Source organism: Diabrotica virgifera, chromosome 8 (genome assembly GCF_917563875.1).
Source record: "Diabrotica virgifera virgifera chromosome 8, PGI_DIABVI_V3a".
Taxonomy (NCBI): domain Eukaryota; kingdom Metazoa; phylum Arthropoda; class Insecta; order Coleoptera; family Chrysomelidae; genus Diabrotica; species Diabrotica virgifera.
Window position 1 is genome coordinate 114,961,813 of NC_065450.1, and position 23,906 is coordinate 114,985,718.

General features: G+C 34.4%; 1 protein-coding gene across 2 annotated transcripts in view; it reads left to right on the forward strand.

Moving 5' to 3' along the window:
- LOC126889889 (uncharacterized) overlaps nt 1-18,466 on the forward strand; it is a 232,416-nt gene extending 213,950 nt beyond the window's left edge. For both annotated transcript variants that reach the window (XM_050658597.1, XM_050658598.1), the window contains exon 3: nt 17,879-18,466. In XM_050658597.1, the coding sequence (XP_050514554.1) occupies nt 17,879-18,411 (533 nt within the window). In that variant the 3' untranslated portion in view covers nt 18,412-18,466. The remainder of the gene's footprint in view (nt 1-17,878) is intronic.
- The last annotated feature ends 5,440 nt before the right edge of the window (nt 18,467-23,906 follow it).

Sequence of the window (23,906 nt, forward strand, 5' to 3'; positions counted from 1 at the left end):
TAATGTCAAATATCTGGGACTCATTCTGGACAAAAAACTAACTTGGAAACCACACATACAATATATGCTGGATAGATGTAGCAAAGGTATTAATTTCCTTAGAATGACAACTAGAGTGTGGTGGGGCTGCGATGTTGAAACATCTTTATTGTTTTATAGAGCTTATATACGATCCATTATAGATTATGGTGCTACTCTCTACGGTTCTGCTTCCAAAAACCTTTTAAGAAAAATTGACGTTTTCCAAAACTCTGCCTTGAGAATCTGTTTAGGTGCTATGAGATCTACTCCTATACAACCAATACATGTTGAAGCTTCTGAGCCTCCTTTAGAGATTAGAAGAAATTTACTAAGCGAAAAATGGGTACTTAAAGCACACACTACAAATTTCGAATTATTTTCCAGTATATGTCATCTTAACGAATCAGATCTTACTCACAAGTATTGGATTAAAAAACCATCTCCGCCTTTATGTACTGCATTACAGAACAATCCTATTTTTTCAAAGGAATTAAACACAGTAGACAAAAACTTAGACTACTTTGCTCTCTTCCATAAAACTGATGTAATAATACCCACATACAACGAAAACAACATAATCAGCAACAATATCCTGAAATCTATTTTGAACTGCTACAGTGATGCAACAGTTATATACACAGATGCATCTAAATCAGGAGAAGGGTCTGGCTGTGCGTATTTTTTACCCTCAGGAGGTTTCGAATTCAAGTACAAACTTCCCAATGAGTTTTCAATTTTCTCTGCGGAATCATTGGCCATACTCGAAGCGTTGAAATATATTAAAAACTCTTATACTAAAAAAACGTTAATTCTTTCAGACTGCCTATCAGTTTTACAGAATATCAAAAATACTTTTTTGCCCAAAACATTTAGTAATCCTTACATATTTTTAATAAAGGATATGTTAAAGCAGTTAGAAGACTCTGGCTTCAATATAAAATTTATTTGGGTTAAGGCACATATTGGACTCAAAGATAATGAGTATGTAGACTACTTAGCCAAATCCAGTATAACATCAGGCACTTTATTGTCATATTCTTTATGTGTATCAGATGTTATTACTATTTTTAAAAGAAACCAACTATCGATATGGAAAGATCAATGGAATCTTTACTGCTTAACAAACCCCACAAGATACACCACTTTACAACCAGTGATTCCACAAAATACATGGTTTAAGAGTTTTAAAGCTCCACGTAAATATATAACAACTATAAATCGATTACGTTTTGGGCATGCTTGCTATCCAAGTCATTTATATAAAATAAATGTGATTGAAGACAATAATTGCAAACATTGCGGAAAGCAGGGTGATCTTGATCATATCTTTTTTGAATGTACTAAGTTTCAACAGCATTCAAACTCTCTCTATAAAAATTTAATTCAACTTGATATGCATGCACCATTCAATATACAGTCTTTGCTGGCTACAGGCTCACAACAAATATACAATATCATTATAGATTTCTTGTCAGATACACGCACAGTCCTATAAGATTTGTACGCGGGCATGAGATTTTTTATGATTTAAGTTCAGATTTGCATCTTTTTTTTTGTCATAAATGTTTTATCACTTTATCAGAGTTCCATTATTGTTTTTATTGTATTATTATTGTATTGTATTATTTATTGTGTTACTATATTGTTTCTGTTTATTTTGTATTAGGATTAGGATTGTATTTTGTTTATTGCAACTGGCTGAATGACTAATGTCTATGCCATTAAATAAAAAAAAAAAAAAAAAAAAAAAAAAAAAAATATTGAACTGAAAATATGAGTAGCTATGGTTAACTATCTGTATTTAGAATTAGATAAATATTGTAAAAAAAAATGTAAAAACATTGTAATAAGTATAATAAAAAAATAAAATAAAAAAAAACAGAAACCATTTAGAAGACGAATAACCTCCGCAAGGATGAATCGGGTTTTAGTCTTACCGTAATGAAAAAAAAAACAAAAAACAAAAAAAAACAAAAAAAATAAAAAAGATACAAAAAAAGGAAAAAAAATATAATTGAATAAAAAAATGAATAATATAATGAAAAATAAAAGTAAAAAATGTGAATGTAAAATAATAATAATAATAATAATGATATGATGATATTGTAATGTATAAATAGGGAAGGAAAATAAACATAGAGTAGTTGAAATTAATGTAAAAATGAGCAAAATCGGTTAGATGGGCGAATGGACCCTAAGGTCCGCAGTCATACAAACCCAAGAAAAAAAAAGTATTTATTTGGAGTAATATTATTCTATCCGAGACTGGTACGAAATTGGTCACATATTTACTCAGTTCTGATGTTACTAATATACCTACACCATTTTTGTGATGCGGGATATTCTGTGTTGTTACCGGAATAATATAATACACTTCCGTCCAGTGGCGTAACAAACTCCGTCGCCCCCCCCCCCGCAGAATTGGAAATGGGGCTCTCTTTAAAAAGTTACTAAATACGACTTGTGTAACAAAAACGTACCTATATGTAATAGCCTAGTAAATGACCGTGAAATACGGAGATTCCGTGTAATTTTCCGTGAAAATAGGCATTATTTGTATCTATGCAGTGTTAAGGATGAAGTCGATGAAGACGAATGATAATAAAGTACTAGGACTAAAGAACATACATAATCTCTTTATTTTGTTTGTGGTGCTTCAAAATAGGTATAATCTATTTTGGTAACTCAATATTATGTAATAAATACATATAAGTGAGTACATATAAGTATATAAATTTTAGTTACTCATACATAGTTTAGTTTAGCTAAATATTATAATATAATAGTTTATATAAATAACTAAAATTTATAAATATGTACTTACTTTTTAAGTAATATTGCAGGTACTAACTACATTCTCATTTGCCATTAAAATATGTAAATATAATAGGTATTTGGTAGAACCAGTAGAACCTAAGATGAGATTAGGTGATGCTGAAAACATACTTCTGAGCAATCTAGCACTTGATAACACTTTCTTAGAATATCCTTAAAAGTATATTCTTCTAATACAAAGATGTGCAGTAGTACGTTCTAAGTATATAAATAGAAGGTTTATAGCACTTCCTTGGAATATTCTAAAAAGTACGTTCTTAGTATAAACTAAAAAGATGTGCGGTTGTACGTTCTAAGTATATAAATAGAAGGTTTATAGCACGTCCTTGGAATGTTCTAAAAAGTATATTCTTAGTATATACTGAGAAGAAATGCGGTAGTACATTCTAAGTATATACATAGAACGTTTAAGTACTGTAATGTAGTATAATATACTCAGTATGTGCTCTGCACATTCGCAATGGTAATTACGCATATTCTCAGTATATACTTTTTCTAAAAAGTATGTTCTATGAATCTACTAAGAACATGAAATTGTTATGTGGGTAATTATTAACTATTTAGTAATTATTTTTTTGCCAATTTTACCAAATTTTCAAAATTACTTACTAAAATCACTAGCCAATTGTGTCTGAGTTTAGCGAACGGACTATATTTGGAACCTTAAGTTCATATGTTCTTAAGGCTATATACTTATCCCGAAACGGAACCGTATATCAATTTGTTTATGGATTTTTTTCCCTGAATTATGCCATATAAAATCAAAATGGAGTTGCGCAATTCGAAAATACTTGTCTGAGTTTCCATCTCATGTTTTCGTTTTTTTTTAATTCGATGTCCAACCAAGTAAAAATTGGCGTTTTTGGCATTTTTAATTGTTTATGTATTTGCATTTCACGCTTAAAGTAGGCATTTTACGAAAAAATCACAAGAATAACTTACTTTCGTTAAAATAACTGAAGTTATTAAAAAAGTTATTTCGATCGATGCGAAAAAAAGATTGTTTATAATTTGGTTAAAAGTTATTCAATTTCTTTTGGTTTACTAATTTTAACAAGTTTTCACAACGTTAATTATTCATGTACCTATTAAACTTAATTAAATTTTAAATAAAAAACTGAAGCTTCATTGACAAGCCGCCCAAATTTAAGTTCCCAATATTTATAAACAATAGGGAACTTGCACATTTTTTATTGCATAATAATGTTTAGTTTTGTATAAAAATGAGATTTCCAAAATTTCACGCTTCAAAAACTCATAATAACTTAGAAGTACAAATTTAAAATCTTCTTTATTTTAAAATAGTTCAAACGACCCGTGACGTCACAGAGTTTGACTATGTGGTTCAGCTTACGGTTATATTTACGTATATTCTTCTTCTTCTTCTTTAGTTTATTGGCCTCCACCTACTTGGGTATTTAGCCAGATCGTCGTCGGGGAATAAAGGAAAAATATTTATATTCTAATGGCATTTATCGTATGTCATTGTAATAAAATATACCAGTTTGTTGAAATTGCAGTTTGAACATTTGTAACGTCACATAACTGTATTTTCTACTGACGTTTATAATGTCTAATTTAAAATTATATATACCATTGGTGTAGAATGTAAACATACAACCCTGTGACGTCACGACGCGTTTTGGGGTGGCTGGTATAAGTTGAATTTTGAGTCGTTTTTAGGGGCCAAACGAAAGACAAACAAAACTTTTTTATTTTTGATACAGGTTCTAAATTATGTTCTGTTGTGATTTATACCATTTTTTTCGAATTTGTTAAGAACAAATTGTTTAAAACAAAACTGGTTAAACTAGTCGACCGATCACATTGTAAGAACTTATATTCTGAAATATGTTTTGTATTCTTATTGTTTATTTTAATAATTAAGGTACACCGGAATAAGAGAAACCCCTAAAATTAAAATTTTAATTTCAAACATGCATGGAAAATAAAATTATGTATCTAAGGTCAAGTGATCAAAATATGCAATAGTGCTAAGTATTTTGTTCAAATTTATATAGGTACAACCCTGCTTTTCTTAAAACAAAAAAAAAATTAAATTGATAATTGAAGCTGATGAGGTTCCACTTTCCCCTATAGTATGGGGTAGGTGGACCTCAGCGTTATTTTATTCACTATTTAAACTATTTAACTATTTGTAAACAACAATAAATAATTATAAATTAATAAATGAAAATAGGTACGCTTACTCAACACACACACTACACGGGACACCAGGTACCTAATTGCAAACATTTACCGTACCTACCATGCCAATGGCCATTAGTTGTCGAGGCATTAGCTAAATAAAAAAAATAATGTGCTGATGCTCGATATAGCGTCATTTGCTTCTTACAGCTACTACGGCCGCATCCAGCTGATCCTGGGTATAGCATGGGGGTGATTTTCTTTTAATGTACCTTCCAACGATTATAGCCTGCAACAACAAAAAAATTAGTTCTCAAAAAACTTTCTTTTAAAGCAAATTTTTTTCAGCTCACAGTCAGTCAATTAAAATTAAATTAAATGAACAATTAAATCAAAAAATAAAGTGGTACAAAATACAAGTATCCACTTGCCCCTTTGTTATGATTTCCACTTGTCCCAAATGTGTAAAAACCCTGGGGCAAGTGGAACCTATCAACTTATCTTAATATTTTTATTAACTGGTACAAATCTTATTAAGAACGTTAAACTTATAATAAATACTTACCACCAAAAACACAACGCTGAATTCACTACTCTTAAAATTAACAACGATTCTTAATACAGGTGCCAAATTATATACGTAGTCCCATTTGATCCCACGACATTTTTTTTTCGATAATACAAGATTTTTTTAATGTCCTTGTTAGATCTGGGTTAAATAGTAAAAATTCATTGTTATTTGACATAAAAAATTTAAATTTTTAGCAAAAAGTAGGTGTACTCATACGAGTACAATGGGCTGATCAGGAGTCAAAAATATAAAACATTGTGTAAAAATGAAAATATTTTATTTTCTTACAATATAGGTACATACTTGGGTACATCCTGTATTATAATCTAACTAGTATGAAATTGTACAAAACAATCACGTTCAATACACATAGTAACTTCACACTTTATACAAGTCTAACGTACTCTTTGATGGCATAAGCGACATCGAAGTTGTTTGTCTATTTTCTTTGGAAAATGACCGCTTTCATCCATTTTTAGACTAATTGGTACAGATCCTGTCAGTCGTTTTCTAGAATAAGTAGATTTCCCGAAACTTATTAAATAATGACGTACTACCTCTCGTTGAAAAGCCAAAAGATCCATTTCTTTCATCATCATCATCCAGCCTCAAAAGTCCACTGCTGAACATAGGCCTCCTCCCCTCGTTTCCAATCCCATCTATCCTGCGCCGCCCTCATCCAGTTTTTATTTACCTTTCTTAAGTCGTCAGTCCATCTTGTAGGCGGTCGACCGACGCTTCTCTTGTCTTCTCTTGGCCTCCATTCCAATAACCTCTTCGTCCATCGCCCATCTGTCATTCTGGCTACGTGTCCTGCCCATCTCCACTTCAACCTGGCTATCCTCTCGATGACGTCAGTCACCTTTGTTCTTCTCCTGATTTCTTCGTTTCTGATTTTGTCTCGCAGAGTTATTCCTAACATTGACCGCTCCATTCTTCTCTGCGTGACTCTTAGTTTGGTAGCCGAGGCTTTAGTTAAGGTAAGTGTTTCTGATCCGTACGTCAAGACTGGGAGGACGCACTGATCGAATACCTTTCTCTTTAGACATGTGGGTAACTCACTTTTAAAAGTTTCTCTCAGTTTTCCAAATGCTGCCCACCCAAGACCGATTCTTCTCTTCAGCTCATGAGTCTGGTTATCCCTGCCAATCGTAATTTCATGTCCCAGGTATTTATATCTATCTATATATATCAATCGGTTTTAAAACGTCTTGCGACGTTGTCCGATGCCTAATTTCCATGACACTCTATCATCCCATTGGCCCTCTCTCAGATCTCTTGCGCTCATCGCCTTCGTTATTCCCTCTCTCCAAGATTTCTTGGGTCTTCCTCTCTTTCTGCGGTTTGGTGGTACCCATTGCATAATTATTTTAGGGAGTCTTGAGTTATCCATCCTCTGGACGTGTCCGTACCATATCAGCTGTTTTCTTTCTATGTCTGTTGTTAGAGAGCCGTCAACCCCCATTCGCTGTCTTATCTCATCATTACGTATTCTCTCTCTGCGTGACACTCCTACTGATCTTCTAAAAGCGTCCATTTCTACTGCCTCCAGTTTTCTTCTGTTGTTTTCGGTTATCCGCCAAGTTTCTGCTCCGTACAATAGACTGCTTTTAATAAGAGATTCGTAGATATTGTGTTTTCTTCTTTTTCCTATTTCATGACTCCATAGTACGCTGTTTAGACAACCTATTGTTTTTCTGGATTGTGTTATTCTTCTCTTTATTTCTTCTACCTATTGGCAGGTATTTTGTTTTTTCTGTATTAATTTCTAATCCCCACTTTCTATATTCTTCTTGTAATTTCCTTGCCATGTACTCTAGATCATCTTTATCGTTTGCTATAACAACCTGGTCATCAGCAAACTGCAATGTATATAAGCAAATCTCTCCAAGGTCTACGCCCATGCCTCTGCATTTTCGTTTCCACTCTTTCAATGCTTTTGCAACATATATTTTAAATAAGGTCGGTGATACACAACACCCCTGTAGACCTTTATTAACCAGGAAGCTTTGCGATAATCTGTTTCCAGTTTTTATTTGTGATGTTGACCCTTCATACAAATTTCTTAAGGCTTTTATTAAGGTGACACTAATATTCGTCTGTCGTAACACGTTCCAGAGTTTGTTTACAGGAACTGTATCGTACGCCTTCTGCAAGTCAATAAACATGAGGTGGGTTTCTTGATTTGTGCTTAATTTTTTTTCTATTAGTTGTTTGAGGCAGAAGATATTATCAGTACAGCTTCTTCCTGTTCGAAAACCGGATTGTTCTTGTTCCTCTTGGTCTTTGTACTCCTTCTCAATGCGGTCTCTAATTATTCGTCCATACAAATGGCTGAATGTACTAGTCACTGATATCCCTCTATAGTTTTCACATTTAAGCTTATCTCCTTTCTTATGGATCGACGAAATATAAGCAATTTTCCACTCGTCTGGTACGGGAGAACCATTTATAAATTGATTTATGCACCAAGTGACGGTTTCAAACATTTTTTGTGATCCACATTTTATTAGTTCGGCTGGGATATCCCCTGGTCCTGGAGACCTACCGTTTTTCAGTTCTTTTATAGCTTTTCTAATTTCTGTCACTTGTATTGTTATATCTTCTCCTTCAATGTTAACCTCTGTTGGTGATTGAGTTAAGTATTCGTCCCTATTTTCTGTCAGTAGTTCCCCATAGTACTTTTCCCATTTTTGTGTGGATATTAATTGAATGTTTGTGCTCTTCCTTTCGTTAGTTCTTATTTTATTTAGGAACTTCCATGTTTCTGTACATTTTCTGCCTCCCAGGTAGGTATTAATTTCCTGGCACTTCTTATCCCACATTTCTCTTTTTGCTTTTACTGTTGTTCTTCTTGTTATTCTTTTGAGTTCCAGGTATTCATCTCTATCTTTTTGTTGTTTATTGCTCAGCCATCTGATATACGCTTGCTTTTTCTCTTCTACGAGTGCTTCTATTTCTTTGTTCCACCATAGTTTTTCACTTTGTCTTTGAGTGTTAAAGCCGAGTGCTTCTTCTGCAGCTTTTTTAACGCTAACGACTACGTTTCTATATACCTCCTCTACTGTTGATGTTTCAGTTATAGTCATTAGTTTGCCATCCAGTCTTTGTTGATATAGTATTCTTGTACTCTCTTGGGTCAAACTATCCAAATTATAACTTCTTTTTTCCAAAGTTTCTTCTTGTTGGGGTTGACAATTTGTTTGATTATGTGTTATTTTATATCTAAATGTACAGGTTACTTTTGATTTTACGACATAATGATCTGAACCGCATGTTATTCCTCTGTATGCTCTCGTGTCCTGTACTTGCATATTAGTATTTTGTTTTATGATGACATAGTCTATAATTGATTTTAAATTTCTTGTAGTTTGGGTCCAGGTGTACTTGTGTACATCTCTATGTTTAAAAAATCCATTGGTTATTTTTAATTGATGGTTTTCACATATTTCAATTAGCCTCTCACCATTATCATTCTGGTTTATTTCTCCGTAGGGACCTACCACCTTATTATCTACTTTACGACCTACTCTACTGTTCAGGTCTCCCATAACTACCAATTCTCTTCTATTTCCAATTTTCGTAATTTCGTCGTTAACTTTAGCAAAGAACTCATCTTTGTTTGTGTAAGGTTCATCATCACTGATTGCATAAATCCCAAGTATCGTAATAGGTGTTTCTTTTATCGTTATGTTTACTCTTATTATATTTTCGTCTATTGCTTCAAAGTCAGTGATTTTATGTTTATGTTTTTTGTGTATTAGAACGGATACTCCTCTTTTCGCTCTCTCGTGTTTTGAAACTCGGCTGAATATATGTACATAATTGTTTACTTTTTCTATACCTATTCCTTTCTTCTTTGTTTCGGTTAAGACAACTATATCCATATCTAGTTTTTTAATTTCTTCAATTATTTCTTCCATCTTTCCGCTGATATTCTGCACATTCCAGGTGCCAATGTTCATAATCCTTTTCCGTCGCCGAAGTCGTTTATTATTTAATCCGTCCGAGATTCCGAGGCAATCTTTAGGCTTTTTGGTATTTTTCTAATTTTTACAAGTGACAGGGAACCGGCCTGACGTCTTAACCCCCTACCTGGAGGACCGGGTAATTTGTAATCAAGGTTTTCTTCCTTTAGATTGGTTGTCTTACAGGACTAAAGAGCCCAATCTACTCCCTTTCTTTCGCCGTCGATGTTTCTTCGCCAACCATAATCCACAACCGCCCATTTTAGATCCGATTCTGCAGTGGTATGCCGAAAAAACAGGCCTGCCACTTCCGCCATTGACGCCGAACCGAAGATCCTCTTCTACGCCGTCTCCGCCGTTGTGGTCTTCACCCGTATCCCTGGGCAGGGGTCCGCGTTATACCCCACAGAACTGGGTCCCTGGGATTTATATCTATCTACGAGTTCTATTTCCTTCCCACCAATACTGATGTTCTAGTTGGGTACCAAATTTGTCATTATTTTTGTTTTTGAGATGTTTATATTTAAACCTACATTTTCTGTAGTTACAACGAGTTCTTGTACCATCTCTCTTGCCATACCTAGATCCTCAGCTACTATGACTATATCATCGGCGAAACGTAAGTTGTTTAGGTTTTCTCCATCTATTTTTATTCCCTTTGTCATCCAATCCAAACTCTTGAAAGCATGTTCTAAGACCGTATTAAAAAGTTTAGGTGACATTGGGTCTCCTTGTCTAACCCCCCGTTCTATTTTTATGCGATTACTGTTAGTATGTAATTTGACAGTGGTTGTTGCCTGTAAGTATATTTTGTGTAATAATTTTGTATACCTATAATCTAGCCTGCATTCTTTAAGCGCCTGTAATATTTTGCTAAGTTCAACTGTGTCAAAGGCTTTATGAAAATCGATAAAAACTAGAACTAGGGGTTTATTGTATTCCACTACTTTCTCTATCAGGGTTTTTATACTTTGTAGATGGTCATTTGTTCCGTAATTTTTTCGGAATCCTGCCTGTTCTCTTGGTTGATAAGTCTCTAACTTTCTTTCCATTCTCTTAACTATTATTCGCGTAAATAACTATAAATGGCTGAGGAGGCTAATCGGTCTGTAATTCTCTAAATTGGCTTTGTCTCCTGCTTTGTGTAATAGAATCATAGTAGCGTTGTTCCAGTCTGTTGGAATATTGGCGTTATGAAGGCAGATATTGAAAAGTTGTTTAATTTTTTCAAGTAGTATATTTCCTCCAATTTTTAGTGCTTCTGATACTATTCCATCTTCACCTGGGGTTCGATTATTTTTCATTTTCTTCAGAGCCTCTTTGATTTCTGATTTTGTTATATCGGGCATTAAATCCGATCCTTGATGTAATACCCCAGTTTTTACTGTAATTGGAGGTTGCGCATTGTCATCTTTTTTTCTTGATTTGCATAACTCTGTGTAGAACTCTTCGACTATTGTTAATATTTCATCTCTGTTTGTAGTTTCTTTTCCAGTTCTGTTTCTTAGTTTGTTGATTTCTATTTTTCCTTTTTGTACGCTTACGTTCTTCAAAACTTTCATGTTCTTATTTTGCTCTATTGCTTGTTTTGTTTTTTCTACATTGTAGTTTCTTATGTCTTTTCTTATTGACATTGTGCTAGTCTTATTTATTTGATTTAGCGCTTCTTTGCTGGAACTTGTATCTCCTTTCATCTGTCGTCTTAGTTCTATAAGGGTTTTAGTAGGTTGACTTAGTTTTTCATCTTTTTGGTTTGTTGGACAGTATTTAGTTTGAGCCTGTTGTATTGTGGTGATTATTTGTTTGTTCAGTATATTAATGTCTGTTGTTGTTGTATCTTTCAATGTATCATTAATATATTTTTCGAACTCCTGAATATTAGTTGGTTTTACCCATTTCTTTGGGTGTTTCTTATTTATCATTTTGAGTCTTTCCTTTTCGATCGATATCGTTATTTTAGCTCTTACTAACCTGTGATCACTGCTTGTGCTGAACTGGTTTAACACATTTACGTCTTTAAATAATTATTTTTTATTTGTTAAGAAATAGTCGATTTCGTTCCTTGTTTTTCCATCTGGACTTTCCCAGGTCCATCTTCTGTGTTTTTTCTTTTTAAAGAAGCTGTTCATTTGATAGAGATTGTTTTCCAAAAGAAAAGTTAACAGTTGTTTGCCTCTATCATTTCTGCCTTCGCTTCCAAAATTTCCCAATATTATTTCAGAGGGGTCTTCCTTGGTACCTATTTTGGCGTTGAAATCACCGCCTATTATTAAGAAGTGGCCAGAATTTTCCTTGATTGCACAGGATATTTGGTCGTAGAATATTTGGACTTCTTCATCTGAATAGCCTGTAGTAGGTGCGTATACTTGAATGAACTTTAGGATATATCTGGTGCTCATTTTGATGTTTAAGTAGACCACCCTTGTTGATATTTGGTTTATTGACACAATTCTGTTCGCAATTCTTTTGTGAACAAAGAAGACGACTCATCCGACTGTCGATTCCTCTTCTCCTTTGTAGTACCACAGATGGCCTGATGGGAGTGAGATAAGATTCTCTCCTTTTTTTCTAACTTCGCTGATACCCACAATATCCCAATTCACTTTTGAAAGTTCTTCCTCCATTTCTTCGAACCTTTCTTCGGTAGAGAGCGACCGAGCATTATATGTGGCGATGTTGAGGTTTATATTTTTGACGCACTTTGAATAGGGTTGGTTTACACTGGTCGGGTTTGTGGCATTTAAACACCGTGCTTGCCTTGCATGTTGGTGAGTATTCATATTTATTCCCACGAGTAGCTGGGGATCGTTGTCGATTCCTGTAGAGCCCCGCGTACAGGAACAAGGCTAATTTTCAATGGGATTTCGCCCGGTGTCCCAAGAGCATCGTTAGCGGCCGCGTGACGTGCGACCATTCAGTTTTTAGCACGATAGCTTCCACCTTAACTTACGGATTTTTTGCATCTGGTTTTCTCCATATTTTGTTGGGTAAGATGGGGAGGGAAAAAGGTGTATATGGGAAGAATCTGTAGTAGAAAGAAATATAGTGACCCGTCTGCCTTCGGAAACCTAATCGCCATTCGGGGTCGGAAAAAAACAAGAGTTAGCCAAGAGAGGCTGATAGAAAAGATTAAAGACATTTCACTCAACACAAGTTGAAGAAGAGTAAAATGTGAAGGCCCTTATGATCCGCCAGGTGCGTTTCATAAGCGTATGAGTATTGGTACGCTTTGTGTTCCCGCTCCTACTTCGGGGTTTTGACTACAGACTGTATGGCTCGTCCAGCATGCCATAGCATGGAGGATAAGGTTCACGTAATTTTTACAATGTAGACACCCTAAACTCCATGGTCTGACATATTATCCATTCCATTTCATCCATTTATTTATTTCCAGCAAATATTTGTAACCTCCACGAGTTAACAAGAGCTGAGTTGAGCATGTGGATAAAAATGGACCACCACCATTTTTTACCTTGTATACTGACTCGGTAGTTATTAACCGATTGGCCAAAGAGATCAACACCGCCCATTGAAGCATTGTATGATGAGAAAAGTTTTGGTTGGGGTACATCCATTTTTCGTTTGGCAGCAGCACACCAACGATTCACTTTTGAAATTGGTTCAATACTATCGTAATTTGATGCCATTGTGACCACATTGTTGTCCTTCCATTTTCCAAAAAGTAGTAGACTTGTCTTGTCAAAGCGATATTCGAAATATCCACGATTCTTCTTTTTCATTACAGCGGAAGGTAACAAAGGATATTTCTTATACGATTTTCTCTTGCTATGCCTGTTGCTCTAAAGCCCTTCTCTTTTAAAGTTTCCATCAAATTGTAACTAGTAAAATAATTGTCAAAACATACTTCGTGGTCAGTAGGCACATCAACGACATCAAGCATTTTTAGAACAACTTGTGATCCTAAAGGCAACGCCGTTACTTTCGATTTATCCACTGATGCTCCACAGTATGTGTCAAAATTGTAGCAATAACCAGTTGAACTACTAGTACAAAGCATCCAGTCTTTGTACCCGAATCTTACTGGCTTTCCACTTATGAACTGTTTAGATGAGTGATGCCCAAAATACTTTATCATCGTTTCATCAATTGATAAGTCTTTGTGGAATATGCCAAATTTTTTAAATGTTTTATTTAGTTTGTTCATGAGAGGCCTCACTTTATACATTCTGTCCCTTGTATCAATTTGCGAATTATCTGCCAAATGTAGGTATTTTTTAATTTCTGGGAAACGGTTCCTTAAAATTGCATTAGTCACGAGGGGAATCTGAATATCCTCATCTAAACACCAATAGTTGCGTTCTCGTGGCAATCTATGGTATCCAGTAAAAAGTAAAATAGCCAGAAATATATTTATCTCTTCCTGCGTTACATGAAACTGATGATTATTATTTTGAGCAGTATATAAATTTGTCTACTGTGTAATATATTCAATAATTTCATTGTCGAAAAATTTCTCAAATATTTCCATAGGATATTTACCTCGGATTTGCTCTTTCATACTATCCAGACAACCCTCGTAACCTGTTGTAGATGTCAAACTAATGTCAGTAATTTCTTTCGTCCAGTCAGATTCCTTGGTTTTATTTTGACCCTTCAGTAAATTTTCTCTTCTAATAGCAAGAGGAAGATTGTCTTCTTCTACTCCTCTATTGATTGTCTTCTAACCTCCATTTCTCCGGAAACGCCATTCGGAAAGCTGTGAGTCTGAAGATCATCCTCATCTATGTCCTCATTGTCAGTTTGATAGCCAATCTCAGGAGGAATAACTACCACCGATACATCTTTATGAGTGGATTTCGCTAGGTCATCTGATGCTAAAGCAAGAGTTATATAACGTTTTCCATAAAACAAAATGAGACTAATAGGCGGCAATTCTTGAAAATCCATTCCAATACCAATATTGAACCTGAAACAATAAAAAACCAATTAATCATTTTGATCTCATACAAACCCACTGTACTCAGATGAGTACAGGTCTATTTTGTAACATTAAAACAAAAATAATAAAAAAAGTCTTATACTGAATAAATAAACATTATACTAATACTTACCCTTACAACAGTTAAAGTTAAAAAAAATGATAAATAATATCAAAATCACAAAATAACAAGCACTTCAATAATCCAACAGAAATATCGAGGTTAGGTTATAATTACTGCGACAAAAATTACGAAGAAGAGCGCTACCTAGGGTATAATTTGTAAAAATCTAGTAGAACACTTCCTAATAGAATCGGACATATATACGTGGAGTACCACTTTTTTACCAGATGTGTCACTACTAGGCCATTTTTGCTGCTGTACTTAGACGAGTACAGTGGGACCAAATGGGTTATAACGACCACATTGCAATGGCGTTAAGTATTTGGAGCAGCAGAGAAATTCTGTACTTTAAAAATGTATTATATAATAAGCTCACGCAGTTCTTTATGATATTTCACAATCGATGGCGGATAAAGTACGCATTTAATATTTTTTAAATCTCATGGTTTCCACTTACCCCAGATTTCCACTTACCCCGGTGTACCTTATAAACAATTGATAAAATGCTTATTTTCGGGTTTAACTGCAATACATTTTTTGTTTATTTTTTTTTCCTTAAATGTTAATAAAAAACCATGACGTAGTAAAAATTTCGATACCCACGAGATTGATTTTCCCCAGATGTTCCAATTTAAAAAAGGCTAGTAATTTTTCGATTTTTCAAGTGCTTCATTTTCTGGGGCAACGGTCGGTATTATAACATTTTTAATTTGAGTGTAAATTATTTGATTTTCATATGAGACTGGACTCAGCTTATATTATGTTTATTTATTATAAAGTATTTTTATTGCAAGTATTCAGTATTTGATACCTTTATAATATATTTTAGAAATACCATACATTTCTGGCCTAAAAGCTACATTTCACGATCTAGGAGCGCAATCTCAAAAAAATAAAAATATTTGCAGCAGACAAAATCATATTAGATTTTGATACCTACTTCACATATCAAAAATATAGCCTAGCCTTAAGAGGATGATGGGTACGTATTTTCGGCTGCAATGCTATTCAAATGGGGATTCATTTTTTTTCGAATCCTGAGAAAACTAATTAGTATTTTGAAAAATTTAAACGCAGAATGAAAGATTACGTTATTAGCGAGGGCCGAAAGTCCCTGAGAGCTTCTATAATGTTTATTTTAATAAGTTACAGGGGTGAAAAACTAAGAGAAACTTTAGTGTGATTTTTAATTTCAAATATCTGATTCAAAATAAACTTTTTATTTATTCTAAGAGACTTTCTGCCCTCGGTAATAATTTAGTCTTTCATTCTGCGTTTAAATTTTTCAAAAATATTTATTGGTTTTTTCAGGATTCGAAAAAAATTAACACAATGTCTGTGGTAATATTTTCCAAATCTATCTTTATCTTACAACGCACTCAGCCGAATATAATATTGTCAGCATATTGTCAGTCAGACGTGGTCAGACACTGACAATCAGTGACAATTTTAAATATTTGACATGGCATCGGGAATATTTTGAGTTGTTGATTAAATACTATTGATATAATATATCAAGATCCAAGCAGAGAATACACCAGGCTAATATATTCTGTGATCCAAGTATTTTGTTGTTAAAGATGTTCAAAATTGTAAGCGTTCCATAGTAACAATATATTATTAAAAAATCACTGTAACACTTTTCCTCTTTTCTCGATTGAGTATTAGTTTTTGTTGTACAAATAAATTATTACAATCACTGAATACATAGTTAGTGAAAAAATTATCACATTTATTAACTGAAATAATAATTTGCAATTATACAAATAACAGTTATCCAAGAACATTCAAAAGCCATCTCTTTAAAGTTAACGATGACATTGCCAAGTAGAATGACATTCTAGTAATGTTTACATATCCATACCAGTGTGAATTTTACTACACGTAATTTGTCGTGTAAAGACAGAAAGAGTAGGGATAGCCGTAAAATATTTGCGAATTATGTACCCATGGCCTTAACAAAGAAATGCCTGGGGAACACATAAGGTCTGTTCCTCTGTTTTCTAGAAATCTTTACGTCTCCTATTTCGTATCAAAACAATAAACAAAATTACCACGGCAAGGTAATCATGTTGATCCCACCTTTTACAGCAGCTGCGGAGTCTACCTTGATTATACGTCATCGTCATTGAGTCTACACTCGAAAGTGTTACACTAGAAAACAAAGGAACAGACCTATTATCAAACCGGGGTAAAAATCCCCAATTTTACTTTCTTGGGAAAACTCTAAAAGGGGAAGTCCGAATGAATTAATAAAGAACTCTTTGGAGTAGAAATGAGTATTTGGTGCTACTATAGTATGCGGTCTACCTCGAGGTTGCCATCTACCTGAAGGATTTACACAAAATAATGAAATGAGACCAAACTCTTGTAGAAAAAAATATTTATTCACAAGTACCTAATAAATATTTGGAGCAAAATAAATGTAAAATTAAAAAAGACTAATAATTAACAAAATAAATGCAATTATTTGAAAAGAGGGGTGGATATTTGCGCATACCCTGGGAAAAGATTACGGTGCTATTTCCATAATAGTAAAGAAACTAAATTTGCATAAAGTTTATTATATATTCCTAAATAGTAGTAATATAAATGTTTATTAATATTTAACAATAAACATTTCGCCTAAAAAGGTGCAAACTCTTCTGATAAAAGATTATGGTGATTAGCCGCAAATGTATACAGTACCGACAAAAGTACAAACTCTTCTGAGAAAAGATTATGGTGATTAGCCGCACATTTATACAGTACCAACAAAAACAATCTTTATAAAGTGAATAAATCGCATAAGTCAGAAGAATTTTTATTTTAATTTTACAAATTATTACTTTGTCATATTAATGTACCTACTATTTTAGTTGAGAATAAGCCACAAAATTGCCATATTCCTAACTAAAATAGCAAATATGACAAATTAAATTAATATTATTTAGTATTCATTTGTAAAATTAAAATAATACCTAGGTAATCCTTATGATTTATGCGTTTTATTCACTTTGTAAAGCTTTTTTTGTTGGCATTGTAATATAATACAGAATACAGCTTATACACCGCATCCCTCGGTAGACTGCAAGCTATAGTAGAAACGAGACGGTAGACCGCATACTATAGTAGCATCGAGCATTTTTACATATTCCTTTTTAAATATTTGTCTTTCTTGTTATTTGAGTTATTTACTTGTTAAATACGTACTAAACTAATTAAAACTAAAACCTTCCCTAGATTCACTTTTATTATTTTTAATATTTTAATTTTATTTTTTTCTGTTGCAGTATTCTTCGAACCGACAGATGCAGCTATAGCAGAACGACCATTTAAGTCAACACATTCAAAGGCAATAAAATTCATAACACCAAATATTCACGAACTTTATGTAATAGCAAATTTGTTAAACATTCCTTATACTAAATCTTCTGGATTAGAAGATATAGCTAAATTAACAGAAAGAGTTGTTAATTATGTAGACAATGTCATTGTTACAATGGGCCATCAAGGAATTCTTATTGGGAGAAAGGGTTTTGCAACTGATTCATTCCAACAAAAGGTAACAAATGAAAAATTCGGAGCTAGACATTACCCTACAAAAGAGATCACCCATTTAGTAAACGTTAGTGGAGCGGGTGATTGCTTTGCGAGTGGATTTATATGTGCATTGGTCTCTGGCAAATCCGAAGAAATATGTATATCTGTAGGATTTGCAGCTGCTGAATTAGCACTTTTTAGCGAATCTGCCGTTCCAAAATCGATGTTCGATCCTTCCCATGAGTCGTGGAATGTTCCAGCTAAATATACTACTATAATATAACTACTAATTTTCATTATATCGATAACATTTGAATAAAGGATGTACTAACACAAAATCGTAGTGTTCAGTTTTTTTTTTTCAGTTTGTAAAAAGAAATATGTGACGGTTCCCACAATAAAGAACAAGTTATTTTAAAACATAAATAATTTAAACATATTCCTAACACGATCACTACCATTACAAAAAATACAATACAATAGTCAATAGACCTTACAACTGTCTACATGTAGTAAAAATCCATTATTACATGTGGTAAAAAACTTTTTATTAAATTTTTTTTTACTCTTTTAAAGGTAATACAATATGACGACCACATAAAAAGTGATGCACACTGGATAATGCAATACTGTTGGGAGCGTTCATTTGTTCCGAGGTTCGCTGGAGTGGCACTTGGGTAGGGACAGGGACTGGCGCGAAGATTTTTGACGATGGGATTTGAATTGGCGCTTGGGTGGGGATTGGCGCGGAGATTTTTATTCACGGCGGGATTTTGATTGGTAGGTGAGCGGACGATGATTTCTTTAGGAGTGCTCTCTATGTCGAAGACAACCGGATGCCGTCATCCCTTTCATTTAGACAATTTCGCCGTTTTTCGATCTTTATGGCTTCTCGGATAATTCTTAGTTTATAGAAGCGGTTGGGAGCTATGGTTCTGGAGTGTTCAATGTCAATTTTGTGACCTGTATGAAGATAATGGTGGCTTATAGCTGAAATTGAATCAGCATTGTGAACAGATATGGAACGTTCATAAATCTTATTTTGGATTCTACGGTTGGTTTGGCCTATATAAGATCGGCGACAGTCTGAACAGGGAATTTCATAAACTCCATGTTATTCATTTGGATTGTCTTTGACTGATCGAACAAGGTGTGAAAGTTTTTGATGGGGGGGTGGGGTGAATATTGTTTTTATTTGTGTCAGTAAGGAAGTAAGGACTTTGATATAAGGAAGAAAAGCTTTCATATGATCAGGGTCTGAGTCTTTGGGTTGAGATTGAGCGGGAGATTGAAATTTGTGGATGCTCGTATCGATGTGATTTTCGCGGTAATCGTTTTGGACGAGGACATTTTTTAAAATACCTATACGTACACTGTTGTGAAAACAACAGTCAAATTAATTCGTTTTTATAGAAATATCGCTCTTAAATTTGTTGGGACAATCTGTACCATTTGCTATTGAGATTAAAGAATTTTGTTTTTAAGTGGTGTGTTAGGGCACAAAAGATAACGGACATATGGTCGCTGCTTTGACGTCTTCGGTGGTCAAGGGTATAAACATGTGTGGATGCGATACGCTCTTGTTAAGTGACATTCTTACCCTTAAACAAAATATTGCAGTTTTATAATAAAACTGAGGAGTCTCTAGCCAACCTCTCTCAAGGCGAGGTGTTCTCTTCTCGTGGTGAAAATCCGTTACGCTCTCGCAATAATTACTCCTCTCGCGGAAATTTGTGTAATAGACTCTTTCTCTCTCTTTCTCTACTAAGACAAATTATCGTTAAGCCGCTTATTTGTCAAACTCGTTGTTGTTAATAAATGTTTTTTTATAAACTTTTATATATGTTAAATAAACTTTTATTTCCCGTGTGCACAACCCCTTCATATCTTGTAAATTAGTAACTATAAAACCAGACCAAATTAAATCTTACAACCAGTTCTCCTAATAGTTCACTGTTTTGAATAATCGAAGGGCATTCTCTGCTTGGGACAAACGGGTGTGGTCCAAAAATATTCACCTATGTCCCATTAGGTAAAAGGTAATAATTAAACCCTTTTTACCACGGTGGGGTGAGATTCAGTAAAAACTCACACCATTTTTTGGTCTACATCGACCCGGATTTTGGTTTGGTTTTCGCGTTTGTGCCGCTTATTCGGACATTTTTTGGGTGTAATACCTTTATAAGACTTGTTAGTTCGCGTCGCGATAAACTCTAAGTAAAAGGAAGTGAAGTTATTGTGTGTGGTTAGTACCTGCCGCCTGTCGCTGTATCAATTGGACTAATTTGGTGAGATTTTTCCATTTTTTAAAACTTTTATTGTTGATCCAAGGTAAACTCTGCTCAAACACATTTTACGGTCAAAAAACACTTTTGTATACATTTAACGTGGATGCTGTATCTCTCTGTGTAAACTTAGACTCTTGTTCTTTTCGAATTTCTCCCGAATTCTATCGAATTTTTCCCGAGTGACACTTTGACAGTTTTAATTTCACGACCCGAAGGGAAGTGAAATTATGTCAAAGTGTCACGAGGGCAAAAACTCGATAATAATTTTAGAGATCGAGTGCAATTTGCAGCGATTATTTCATGAATAAAACTGTTCAAAACGAAAATTGTCTTGTAATTTATTTATGTAAGTACAAATTAGTACAATTAAACACACAGTTGTTAAAAATATTTGACGGTTGAAAGTCGTCACTATAATTTTTAAAATATTAATTGTCATTAATGTCACTGAATGTATTTTTTCGTGACAACGAAGGGCATTTGACGTAATATACTTTACTTGACGACGGGATATTTTAAAAAATTGTCACTTTAATTTTGTTAAACTCTCCAGTGTAATTTAGGCTTTGCCGCGTATCGATAGACTCTCTCGCCGTGTGTTCTCAATCGAATTCGGGATAGAAATGGAAGACCTCAAGAAGAAGAGGACCCCTTTGAAGGCTAAAATTACGAGGATCGAAAACTGGCTTTTACAAAAGGCTAGTACGGAAAAGGATGCGCTACAATTTAAATTTCGGCAAACAGAATTAATAACCTGTTTTTTAAAATATGAAGAAGTATTGGATCAGATAGACGAGATTGATGAAGCCGGTACTGAAGCCGAAGACAGGGTGACAACGGAGCAAAAATATTTCTCTATCCTCGCGGGATTACAGCGTAAGATGAAAGAATTATTGTTGGGCCACCCTCCTCTCAGATCAAATAGCACCCAGTCAACTGTAGCCACTGCTAAGGTAGGCTTCCCGAGATCACCATGCATACGTACTCTGGGACCTTCCTGAGTGGAACTCGTTCTACCAGCTCGTTGAGACGCTAATAGTGGACGATGGAGAACTCAATAATGTGCAACGATTTATTTACCTCAAATCGTTCCTGCGAAATGAACCCCTCCAGTTGATCGACAACATCGAAGTTGTCGAAGAAAATTTCGATATAGCTGTAAAAACTCTCAAAGATCGCTACGAAAACAAATCGCGAGTGATTAGCTTACACATTCAAAAATTGTTAAAGGCTACATCTCTAGTTAAAAGTAATTCAAAGGCATTACGCGAATTTTTAACTCTAGCTCAGCAGACGCTGCTCGCTTTGAAAAATATGTCTGTACCAATTGAGCATTAGGATTTACCATTAATCGAAATATTTTTACAAAAATTAGATTTTGCTACACATAGGGCCTTTGAATACGATATTGGGTTAAGGATAAATACCATACGTACCCTTTCACAGTTTTTTAATTTTCTCGAGAAAAAGTGTGATATTCAGGAAAAATTAAATGTTTCAGACCATGATAAAAGGTTAATAACAGGACTCAATCAAAAACATCTTTCTTCTCATCAGTTGACCAACCATCACACTCTTTCTCTCATAATAATTGTATTTTTTGTAGAAGTAATGCTCATAAGGTTTATCAGTGTAATGATTTTAAATGCCTCTCTTTACAGGAAAAATTTAATTTTGTAAAAGGTAAGAAACTGTTTTAATTGTTTGGGTAGTAGACATTTCTCTCAAGTTTGCGGCTCTACTCGATCATGTACTTTGTGCGAAGCTCGTCATCACTCATCCCTCCATGGTACCTCTGAAAATATCTCTTCCTCTAGGAACATCAATAGGCAATCTCTCTCTCGTGAACGCAATGCTGAAACTCCCCAAAATTCTCAAGGTGCTTCTCGTATTGTCGCTCCCATATCTACTCAGCATTCTTTTAATAATCGCAGCCAAAATGAAGCTTCTACTAGCTCATTCAGACCTTCTTTAGATATGCAAAATTCTCCAGATTCTCAGGCAGCCACGTCTCTCTCCGCTTTATCAGTTAAAACTGATGTATTGTTGGCTACCGCTTTAGTAACAGTTTATTCGAAAGACGGCAGACCCATGCAAGCCAGAGCGCTCCTAGATAATGGGAGCCAACATTCCTTTATCTCTCGTGATTTGGTTGAGAAGTTAAAGCTCATCCCTTATTTTAAACAGTTTTAGATATCAAGCATATCCGAAAACACCCCACTCTCAAACGAAATGTTGAATTTATAATTTTTCCCCTATAATGTAAAGTACATAAATTTTAAAACTTCCTTCGCTGTACTCGATAGTATAACTTGTAGGCTTCCTAGAGCTACTATAGATAGAAGTAAAATAAACGTCCCACACGATCTCACGTAGATCCCTCGTATTCTGTTCCGGGTAAAATTGATTTGCTTCTAGCTGGTGATATCTATAGTCAATTATTGACGGATGGATTTATACGGTTAGGAAAAAATCTTCCCATTCTTCAGAATACTCACTTAGGCTATGTTATTTTTGGTACACTTAATCCTCATATTTTTCACCGTAATTCATATTTGGCTATCTCTCAGTCAAATGTTTCTCTCTTTGTTTAGTCGGAACCCGAAGAGAATAAGTTGGATAAGTTGATTCAACAATTTTTCGAAATTGAAAAAGTTCCCCTCGCTAGTAAACTAACTCTCGATGAAGAATTGGCGGAACAAATATATAGTAAAACCACTCGTGTGTTGCCTTCAGGGCGCTTTCAAGTAAGTCTTCCACTTATCTCTGAAAACGCTAATAAAATATTAGGTGAATCTTTTAAAATGGCTTTTAAAAGATTTATGAATTTAGAAAATAGGCTCTTAAAAAACGAAAGTATATATGCTCAGTATGTCTTTCATTAATGAATATCTTCTTCTCGAACATGCGAAAATAATGCCTCTCTCTCTAACCAACGGAAAGTTAGAAAATAAATATTTTCTACCGCATCATTGTGTGTTTAAGGAAGAATCCTTAACAACAAAGCTTAGGGTTGTTTTTGATGGTTCGATGAAAAGCTCTAGTAGTTATTCGCTCAATGACATTCTACTCAAAGGTCCTACCCTTCAACCGGAACTTTTTGACATTTTGCTACGGTTTAGATTGTATTCCTTCGTTTTTACAACGGATATACAAAAAATGTATAGACAGGTTAAAATAAATCCTGCTCAAACCTCTCTTTTAAACATTCTCTGGCGTGACTCCCCTGAAAAAGACATTGAGTGTCTTGAATTGCAAACCGTCAAGTATGGAACTAAAAGCGCTAGCTTTCAGAGTACTCGCTGTTTAATGGAACTGGCACAAACTCATCAGACTGAGTATCCTCTGGCCAGTAATGCTCTTCAAAATAGTTGTTACATTGATGACATTCTCTATGGCGCTAATGATGTACAGACTCTCCTTAAAGCTCATAAGGAAATAACTAGTTTGCTTGGAATCGCTTGTATTTCTCTCCATAAATGGTGTTCTA